Consider the following 10,513-nt stretch of genomic DNA (forward strand, 5'->3'; position numbering starts at 1 on the left):
AATTAATTACACATGCTTTTTGATTACTAATGTTTAAATAAAAAAAATAATAACTTGGGGGTTTAAAAATGTGATTGTTAAACTCTTGTTAAATTGTAAAAGTTTCATGATTTCAATTAATTGGATGCGTTTTGCGATTACTAAAAATAAAACCATTAACCAGAATCCAGGAAAAAAGAATTTCAAATTTCAAAGGGCCTTAAAGATGTAATTTAACGTTTAATAAACTGCATAGTCAATTTGATTAAATTAGACATACTTTTTGATTACTAAAATGTAACCATTAGGGGAAAAAAAAAAAAAATCCCAAAAAGCGGAAAGTGGAATCCAGGAAAATGAAAAAATAAACTGGAATTTGGGAACAAATACCACCGACTTCATCGAGCCCTCCTGATGCTCATTCTGCTGGAAAGCATAGAGGACGTCTCACCTGTGAAAGCAGGCCTGTAGCTTTCTCCTCCAAACTGAGCCATGACTCCGACGCCGTACGCGGCCGCCTGTCGCACCTCCGGACTGGTGTCACACAGCGCCTGCATCATGGGCCGCAGGAAGTACTCGGCGTATTTGAAGGAAGATGGGCTGCAGTGCTCGACGATGTCATCGAATATGCACAGACCCCACTGTCTGTCCGCCCAGGGTCTGTGAGGACACTGTCAGGAACACAACACCATAAACACTGTTATTCTATTATTCTACAGAAATATCCACTTTTGGTATGGCGAGATGTCTTCATTAATTTTTTTCCTAACATTTAAACTGATTAACTATATTAGATTACCTTTTGACTTTACGAATACACAAATGTGATCGTGGACCACAAAACCAATCATATAAGGGTCAATCTTTTGAAATTGAGATTTATACATCTGAAAGCTGAATAAATAAGCTTTCCGTTGATGTATGGTTTGTTAGGATAGGACAATATTTGGTTGAGACAACTATTTGAAAATCTGGAATCTGAGGGAGCAAAAAAATCTAAATATTGAGAAAATCATCTTTAAAGTTGTTCAAATTAAGTTCTTAGCCATGCATATTACTAATCAAATTAAGTTGATATATTTACAGTGGGAAATTTACAAAATATCTTCATGGAACATGATCTTTACTAAATATCCTAATGAATTTTGGCATAAAAGAAAAATCAATAATTTTGACCCATACAATGTTTTTTTGGGCTATTGCTAAACGTATACCCCAGCGACTTAAGACTGATTTTTGTGCTCCAGGGTCACAAATGACAGCTTAATGATTTTTTTTTTGTGTGCATTTATTAACCCATAAGGAAGGTGACACCAGTGACAATTCTCATGAAAAATGCATTTGATAAAATGTCTGCTGCAAGACATCAAACCGCAGTTTGTCCATCATGGTATACTCGCTAAATTTGGTTTAATCCATTTGTATTCTAGTTTTTTTTTTACAATTCCCTAAAAATAAAGTACAACTAAAAGCTTCAAATTAAATCATGAGAAATTAGAACATTTCTGATAACTGAAAAGAGACCGTGGACTTATTATGGGCCTTTCTTCATAGATCTTCAGGAAACCGAGAGGACGAAGCCAAGTGATGTCATCAGTGTGGTTTTTATTTCAAAAGAAACGTTTTTTGTTAAACGCTAACTAGAGATGCACCGATTGTAATTTTCTTGGCCGATTCCGATTTTTTTTGTTAGTCCGATCTGCCGATACCGATTTTTGCCGATTCCAATTTTCTTACTAAAAACTATAATTGACGGTCTCAAATTGTCATTTTTTCACTAACCTTATTAAATGTCATCTTTCACATCAAATTCTTACACTCTTTTATTCTAACTGAATTGAAACTGTAGAGCGGTTACCATTCAAATGAAATCAGTATCAACAAACTCCATCTTTGCACTGCAGGAAACACAGAAGCTGCATCTGAAGTGGCATTAGATGCATTTACAGACTGTTTGATGAAGATGAGCTGCCATAAATGCATTAACACCGCAAAATTTCGAATGCATAAAGAATTATTAGATTAAGGTTTAAAAATCTTTAAAAAGAAATGTTGGGAAAAATGCAACGAGTTTTAAATATGAAACCACACCAATAGATGGCGGCAAATGAATTAGGGCTATCAATTTTTAAAAATTAAAAAATAAATTAAAAAAATCCACATTCGAATGCAAAAACGTTGCATTCGAATTCTAGGTCCGTGTCAGCCGTCAGGCAGGCTTCTAAGTGGTGCACGAAATGCGACGACAATGTAAGCGTCAAGTTATTACCCACTAGATGCGGCGCTGCTACGTTGTTCATTCAATATATAGCGGAAAACGAGAGCATCAGTGTGGCGAATGTGGTTTACGGAGAAACTGAAACCAAGCCGTTCACACAGAATGCATATTTACCACATTTTCTAGCGGGGCATCTATCAGCGTTGCACTCGCGTCTCGCACAAGAGAGCCGCACGTTTAGAAAGCCATGTAAAATGAATGCAAGTTCAACTTAAACCATGTCTCAAGACTTTATGGCAGTTTTCCCCATCCCACTGCATCTTGTGTTTTTAAATGAAGAAAGTCGCCTACTCTTTGGTGATTGGTTTTCGGTTCTTTGCATTAAACTATACATACATTGTGCTCTTTTTTTTCTAATTGTTTAAGCAACTATTATATATGGTTCATAAACATTAAACATTATGCACTTTTTTTTCCCCCAAAGGTAGTCGTGTTATTTTATTATGCTTTGAAGAAACGTGCATTAGTGATATTTTGCTCTTGCGGCCTCCGAAGAGAAGCCAAAAGCTTTTTTCCCCCCCTAACTGAAATTATGCCTTTTCAATTCAAACAATTCGAATTTTGATCATATTTAAGTGGAAAATTCGAATTTAGTTTTTCAGTCATTTTGACAGCCCTAATGAGTCCTTTAGTCCTTCATTCAACAGATTCGTTCAAACAGCCGATTCATTCAGAAACATGGCAAGTGACTGTCTTTGTGAAAGGGTCACTGAATCAATGACTCACTTGATTCGTTCAAAAACGCAGAATCATTCAGTAACGAAACACTGCTGTGTTGCTCGGCGACAAAACAGTTCTGCTGTGGCTTTGATTGGAACTATTTTCATCAGTGAAATGGAGCAAAAACAACCAATATTGTGTCTAAAATGTAAGTCTCTTAATTTTAACTTGTTTATTGAACTACTATTGTATAAAAACACATTGCAATCGTGTTGAAACATTTTGGTCGTGTGTTGCGTACCTAAATCATACACATTTCTTGTATTTTTTTTTTTTTTTTTTTTTTAAATAAAAAAATATATCAGGCGCCACAAGGGTATCTCTGAGCAATGGTGTTTACTTATTGAATGAAATCAGCTTTTTGGACGAATCGGTTGAATAAATGATTCAATGGTTCAGTCATTAACACAGTCAAATGCTTTGTTCCTGAATGAATCAGTTGTTTGAATGAATCGGTTGAATCTTAATGACTCACTCATTAACAGTCACTTGCTGCCACCTACTGGCTCCCAAAACATACACATTTTTTTTGTTTTTTTTTTTTTTTTTTTTTTAAATACAAAAATATATCAGTCGCCACAAGTGTGACTGCAGGGGACCACTACTTTCATAATATACCTTATATTTATTCAGCATTTTGTTTGTTTTTTATGCCATTTACATCACATATTTGATAGTTATGAATACATTATTGTATTTTAAAATGGAAGAAAAAAAATTGATCTCAAAATAAAGCACTTTCGCTCTGTACATGGCTGTGGGGACGAGCAGTTTTGTGGAGCCTGGAATTCTAATAAAAAAAAAAATGTAAAAAAAGATTCCACATTGATGGCTCAAGGTGGTGTAATTGTTCAAATAACTTTAAAATATAAATTGTAACCCTAAAGTGTTTTTCAAGTGTAATATTTCCGTAAACGCTAGGGACATCGCTAAGATCCATCTTAACGGCAGACTTACGATCAGACTGACGATGAGCTGCAGCAGCTGCTCGAACCACGGGAGAACCTTCTCTCTGTAGCTGCTAAAGATGGAGTGCAGGATGTCCGAAACCTTGGTCAGGATGTAGACGTCATTGTCATCCTGAACATACAGATGAAGAGGAGCTTCACGATTAGTGATCTAAACCAATGAATTGCTTAGAAGAAACGCATGTTAGATGAGCTGCGCACCTCGTCTTGTAACGTCTCCTCAACCTGCTCATCATAGTCTTCATCTTGTCGTTTGGCTGCGGAGAACAGATACAATTAGTAAAACTTCACAAACCTGTATGACTATCCATATGAACATTTATGTCACGCAAACATATCAAAACACCAGAAATTAGGCCTTAAAGATTGCAATTGGCTGATAATGGCATTCCATTAGCCAACCAAAATAGTTTAATCCTTTCATCTTCCGAAAATTCTCAAATTACAGCACATAGTAAATCATCTTTTTGCAAGCTGTCATCAGTCAGAGGCTGTATTGTAAAATTGTGCAAGTTTCATGATTTCAATTAGACTTTACAAAAAAAGTGAAAAAAAAAAGCAATTTTGAAGTCAAAACTGAGAAAAAAAAAAGAATCCAGAAAAAAGAACTGGAAATTTCTTCCCCGGTAAGATTGGTTTTTGAAAAATTAATTTTTATTCATCAAGGACGCACTAAATTGATCAAAAGTGACAGTAAAGAAACTTTGCAAAAAAAACTTTTTGCAAAATATTTTAAATAATCACTGTTATTTTGAACTTTCTAGACTCAAAGAAACCTGAAAAATAAAAATGTATCAATGTTTAAAAAATCAGCAGCACAACAGTGAAATCAGAAATGTTTCTTGAGCAGCAAATCAGCATATTAGAATGATTTCTGAAGATCATGTGACACTGAAGAGTAATGGTGCTGAAAATTCAGCTTTGATCACAGAAATAAATTAAATTTTAACATGTATTCACACAGAAAACGGCTATTTTGAATTGTAACTTTTTTTTTAAACAGTATTTTTATCAAATAAACCGCCTCTGTGAGTGCTTAATTCCTGTGCGACTCACCTTGTCTGGCCTCCTGGTTTTTAAAGTGCTCCTCTAGTTTGCCTTTCATAATGCCACCCAGCTCCTCAAAGTGCTCGTTGTTCAAGCATCCGTCTCCCATCAGCTCGATGCACTAATGAGAAGACATTCACTTATTAAAACAAACAAACACTGGTGAACAAACAGCATTTGAACACGTGACTAACCTTGGCAAATGAGTGCATGATTTCTGACAGCACGTCCGAGTCGGGTTCGGTGCCGATGGATTTGATGAGGGCGTCACACATGAAGTGCCACATCTGCGTGAGGTATTCTGGGCCTCGGACGCGAGCGCACTCCAGCAGAAGAGGCATGGACTCGGCCGCCGCCACACGCACACGTGAAACACACGTTAAGGATGCTAACAGAGTCTCAGGTGCGTGAACGATCAACTCTGAACATGAGTTTTAAACTGGAGAAACTGAGAACCATCGGGGCTTATTGCAGTTAAACAAAACATTTATATTTAGTCATTTAGCAGACACTTATCCAAAGCAACTTACAAATGAGGACAATAGAGGCAATCAAAATTAACAAAAGAGCAATGATATGCAAGTGCTATAACAAGTCAGTTAGCTTAACGCAGTACACGTAGCAAGGTTTTATTTTTAAATCATATAATAAATAAAAAACAGATAGAATAGAAAAAGAATAGAGCAAGCTAGTGTTAGAGGCCTTATTTGCTTTTGTTAATCAGAAGTCAGAATTATAATTGTACAATAAATAAAAAGAAAACAAATATAGAATGCAAAAAGATTAGAAAAGCAAATTTTTTTTTTTTTTAAGAAAACAAGCAGTTAGTAAATAAATAGAGTGCAAGTCTAAAAGGGGCAAGTTTTTTTATTATAAAGAATAGAACTAGAATAGAGTGCTAGAGTTAGAGGGAAACAAATCATTACTTGGAAAAATAAGTTGCAAAACAAAAAAAAGTTAATGTACTAAAATAACTAAAACTGAAAAGATTTATAGCTATAGACATACATAAACTTAAATACATTTCCAGTTTTTATATTTCTGAAAGTGAATCAGGTGTAAAATTGTGTATTTCTTATTTGCGAAAACTAAACTGCATGCTATACAGTCTAAACGCATTATATTTATATTTTATTAAAAAAAATATTATAAATTAAATTATATTTTAAAACATTAATAATAATAATATAGATATTTTTATAGACCATAAAGTAAAATTGATTTATTAAAATTGCAACCGTCTTAACAGGTTACCAATTACTACAGTAGCTGTAAATTTAAATCAATACTTCTATATTTTATAACCCTAAATAACAATAGTTATATAATCGGTTGTCTTATCAGAATGATTAATTACTACAGTAGTTGTAAATATTATTATTGGTTAAGATATAGAAAAAATTTACAATTTATTACAATAGCATTAAGTGAAAGTCTGAAGAAAATATATATAAAAAAATTTTTAAGTACAATATTCTACTTATACACAGATACATGGATTTAAACCATAAGTGTCTACGATGCCTAAACACACAGCTTGTGCAGACAGCTCACTCACTATCAAGCAGGGCCACTTCAGGTTTGATGGAGGCCGTCTTCATCAGCGGGCCCATCACCACAGGCAGGTACTGCTGGAACTCCTTGCCCAGGATCTTACACATGCGCGCCCAGGCCGAGATCATGTAGGAGATCTGCAGGCACAAGACAGCAGCTCAAACACACAAGACCAAGTCTAGTTTTGAGATCAGGCTCCATGATGTGCTCGGCTGGTGTTTGCTGACCTGTGGATCATCATCCTCCAGATCATTGAAATCAGTCTGTGTCTTCAGAAGCAGCTGCATCACAGCTGAAGCATCCGGCATGAACTGCAAGAGAAGCCACGCAACAGGGTTGGATACAAGTTAGGCGTTTACACAACCGAACATTGTTCAGATGCAATCACACAGGTGAAAAGAGCGGGTAGTTGGCATAAGCGAAATGATTTAATGGGCTGTATTCATTTGTCAAGGTTTAAAAAAGCAGATAAATAAAATAAAATTGATGAATGTGATTAGCTTTATTTAAGTGTAAATAATAAAATGGACTAAGTTTAAAATAAAATTGATGCATTGTTTTCAGGATCTTCAATTTTTCCATTCGAAAGTGTAGTTCGCTTAAGCCAGATAAATTCACTTGTCAAGGTATAAATAAATAAATAAAAAGACAAAAATGGATACATGACTTTTGATCTATTATTTATTTTACTTCAAAGGATAAATTAAAATAAAGATTAATAAAAAATAAATTAGATAGATAAGTCAAGAAAATATAAAAAATATAAATTGGGTTTATTCAAATAAGTTCACTAAAATATTTATATTCAAATAAACTTAAAGCAATAATGTAAATTAATAAAATACAGTTTAAAAAAAAACAGTTGTCCAAATGAAGTTCTTAGCAATGCATATTAATAATCAAAAATTAAGTTTATATATTTACAGTAGGACATTTACAAAATATCTTCATGGAACATGATCTTTACTGAATATCCTAAAGATTTTTGGCATAAAAGAAAAATCAATAATTCTGACCCACACAATGTATTGTTGGCTATTGCTACAAATATACCCCAGCGACTTAACACTGCTTTTGTGCTGCAGGGTCACACATGATCACACAACACCTCCTAACATCTGAATTGAGGGTCAATTGAATTTCAATTCAGCAAACATTCCTGAATTAAAGCTGAACAGACCCTAATCCAGATCAAACTACATCTCACCGCGTTAGCTTTGTGCACCTAACGGAAGAGAAAACATGAAGAAACTGCAGTTTCCAGTCGCTGACTTAAACTCATTAAAGGAGCAGCTCGGGATACAAACTCCATATAAACGATCCAATAAACGAAAGAGACGGGACGCACCTCCTGGAGCTTGGCCACCATGATGACGTGCAGGTGCTGGACAAGGCTGTCCAGATAGGGGATGAGCAGGGTTTTGGGACAGTCCTCGGTGAAGTTAATGAGCGCAGCGGCGGCGTGGGCCTGGACGCGAGGGTTCGACTGATCCTCCATGGTCTGCAAGAGCGCCGAGATCACCTGCAGATACAGAGAGCAATGAGAATACAATACTTTAAGGGGACAATTCAACCAAACAGGACTGGCACAGCTCATTTTAGGTTTAAAAATAAAATTGAAGCCGTAATTTAAATAATCAATATTTAACTACAACAATTATTAATAATAGTTATCATTACTACTAAATATTATAATATAATTATAGTCTTAATATCCGTTTATCCCTTTTACTACTATAATTACAAAATACTGATTCATTTAAATTTAATTTGGTTACAGTAGTTGTAATTTATCAATATTACCATATTTTAAAACCACTAATAACAATAATAAATCAGTCACTATTACTGTTAATTAGTAACATTGATTTAAATTACATTTACATTATTTTTAACCAATAATAATAATAATAATATACATAGTTATAGTAATAAAAACAACTTGTTTTTATTACTACTACTTTAATTACTTGGTATCAATAACACTGGTTTATTTAAATGTATTAACTTATTTACAGTAGTTGAAATTTAGCAATTACTGTATTTTATAGCCAGTAATAATAATAATAATAAATCTCCATCACTATTATTGTTAATAAGTAACATTGATTTAAATTACAACTACTGTTTATTATTTTTAGTCAGTAGCAGTAATTTGTATTAATCTATTATATTTTAACTAATAATAAATAACAGTTATAATAATAAAAATAACTTGTTTTATTATTACTACTGTAATACATTTAAATAAATCAGTGTTAAGTTATTAACTTATTTACAGTAGTTCTAATTTAGAAATTTCTGTACTGTATAACACTAATAATAATAAATCTTCATCACTATTATTGTTAAGTAATGATTTAAATAATTAGTTTTAGTAGTAATTTACATAATTACTATATTTTAACTAATGTCATCATTTATGTTTTTACAGTAAGAAATAATTTTTCAATTATATCCTATAACATTAAAGTTATTGCTTATTTTAATCACTACATTATATCATAGTAATATTAATTTATATTTACTGCTACTACTATAACGTTATTGTTTGACCATTATTATAATAATATTGATTTAAATTTACTAGTACATCTACTACAACCACTACTAATATAGTTGTAATTTACATTAATCAACTCCTATATTTAATAAACAATAAAAATAAATTACTATTAAGTATGACAACTATCGTATTAATGGTTAATGCATTTATGCTGCACAATTTCCCTCCCCAAGCAATACACGAGTTCAGCAAATTCAGTAAATTAATATAAAAACCATCTCCCAGCGATACCTTGTCGTGGAATTTCTTCTGGAAGGTGGGGGCGAAGTCTGTGGCCATCTGTCCAATAGCGTTGCAGGCGGCGTAACGAACCCTGGGGTGCTGCAGGGGGTCGGAATGAGGCTCGGTTTAGCGTCTGTACTCGTTAACACACATCAGAAATGAAGTGCTGTGATTGTTCTTACAGGATCCTGACAGAAGAGCAAAACAAAGCTGACGATCTCGCTCAGAATGGCCTCCATCTGTTGGTGACAGCCCTCGCCGATAGCAGAGAGCGCCATCAGACCGGCGTGCCTGTACTTCCAATCGGCTGAGGGGAAATGAAACATTATGAACAAAATCTCATTACTATAAATGCAATCACAATAATAGATCCTGACGCATCTGCTCACGGTTCTGCAACATCTGCATGATGTGCTGTTTGATCATGGGAAGGACGATCTTTCCTCCGAGGCCACATGCAATCCTGTCCAGAGCGCTTTCACCCGCAACGGCATTACTGAACACCAGACCAGACAGAGTCAAATTACACTTAAAAACACCTAGCACCAGCAGCAATGAAGCTTTATTGACAGGTATTTCAAAGCAATAACGCCTGCACTTACAGCAGAGTTTTTGAAGGTACATTTCGGACTTTAAGACCAATTATAGAACATTTAAGGAGTAAAAGATACAATACATTAATGATCTTTAAATGTCTACATGTAGAGTTGAATTAGCAACACTTCAAGGTTTGAATATACCATTATAGTTAACATTTTGAATTTACTTATTTTTTAATAACCTCTTTTTATTTTAGTTCATTTTAATAATTTCGTTGTGTTTTTTGGCAGTTTTGGGTTAACGTCTATAGATTATTAAAAAATTGTTACTACAAATTAAGCTAAATTTGACATTTTGGCTTGTCAACTGCTGAAATAAAGTCTCTCTCTCTATCTATCTATTAGGGATGCACCAATATGAATATTTTGGCCGATACCGATAACCGATTATTCTTTATTTTTGAAAGCCGATAACCGATATGTTGGCCGATAAATCTATATCCAAATTGTTATATACTTTGAGCCTGACTACAAAAAAGGTCTCATCATTAAAAGCCACATCTCAAACACTTCAACATAAGCAGCCTAGTTTGAACGGTGTACGTTTTAAAAATATTTTTACTTTCCCATTACCAAATTT

General features: G+C 33.9%; 1 protein-coding gene across 1 annotated transcript in view; it reads right to left on the bottom strand.

Annotated features, from left to right (window-relative positions):
- LOC107555240 (importin-5-like) overlaps positions 1 to 10,513 on the bottom strand; it is a 33,333-nt gene that overhangs the window by 11,528 nt on the left and 11,292 nt on the right. Inside the window, exons 10-21 of the mRNA XM_016237976.1 lie at positions 9,724 to 9,830; positions 9,517 to 9,641; positions 9,344 to 9,433; positions 7,895 to 8,068; positions 7,754 to 7,771; positions 6,774 to 6,857; positions 6,551 to 6,683; positions 5,187 to 5,425; positions 5,002 to 5,113; positions 4,147 to 4,202; positions 3,935 to 4,057; positions 431 to 650 (exon numbers count right to left, since the gene is read on the bottom strand). Coding sequence (XP_016093462.1) covers positions 431 to 650; positions 3,935 to 4,057; positions 4,147 to 4,202; positions 5,002 to 5,113; positions 5,187 to 5,425; positions 6,551 to 6,683; positions 6,774 to 6,857; positions 7,754 to 7,771; positions 7,895 to 8,068; positions 9,344 to 9,433; positions 9,517 to 9,641; positions 9,724 to 9,830 — 1,481 coding nt within the window. The remainder of the gene's footprint in view (positions 1 to 430; positions 651 to 3,934; positions 4,058 to 4,146; positions 4,203 to 5,001; positions 5,114 to 5,186; positions 5,426 to 6,550; positions 6,684 to 6,773; positions 6,858 to 7,753; positions 7,772 to 7,894; positions 8,069 to 9,343; positions 9,434 to 9,516; positions 9,642 to 9,723; positions 9,831 to 10,513) is intronic.

The sequence above is a fragment of the Sinocyclocheilus grahami genome, unplaced genomic scaffold (genome assembly GCF_001515645.1).
Source record: "Sinocyclocheilus grahami isolate Dianchi unplaced genomic scaffold, SAMN03320097.WGS_v1.1 scaffold528.1, whole genome shotgun sequence".
NCBI classification, from domain to species: Eukaryota; Metazoa; Chordata; class Actinopteri; order Cypriniformes; family Cyprinidae; genus Sinocyclocheilus; species Sinocyclocheilus grahami.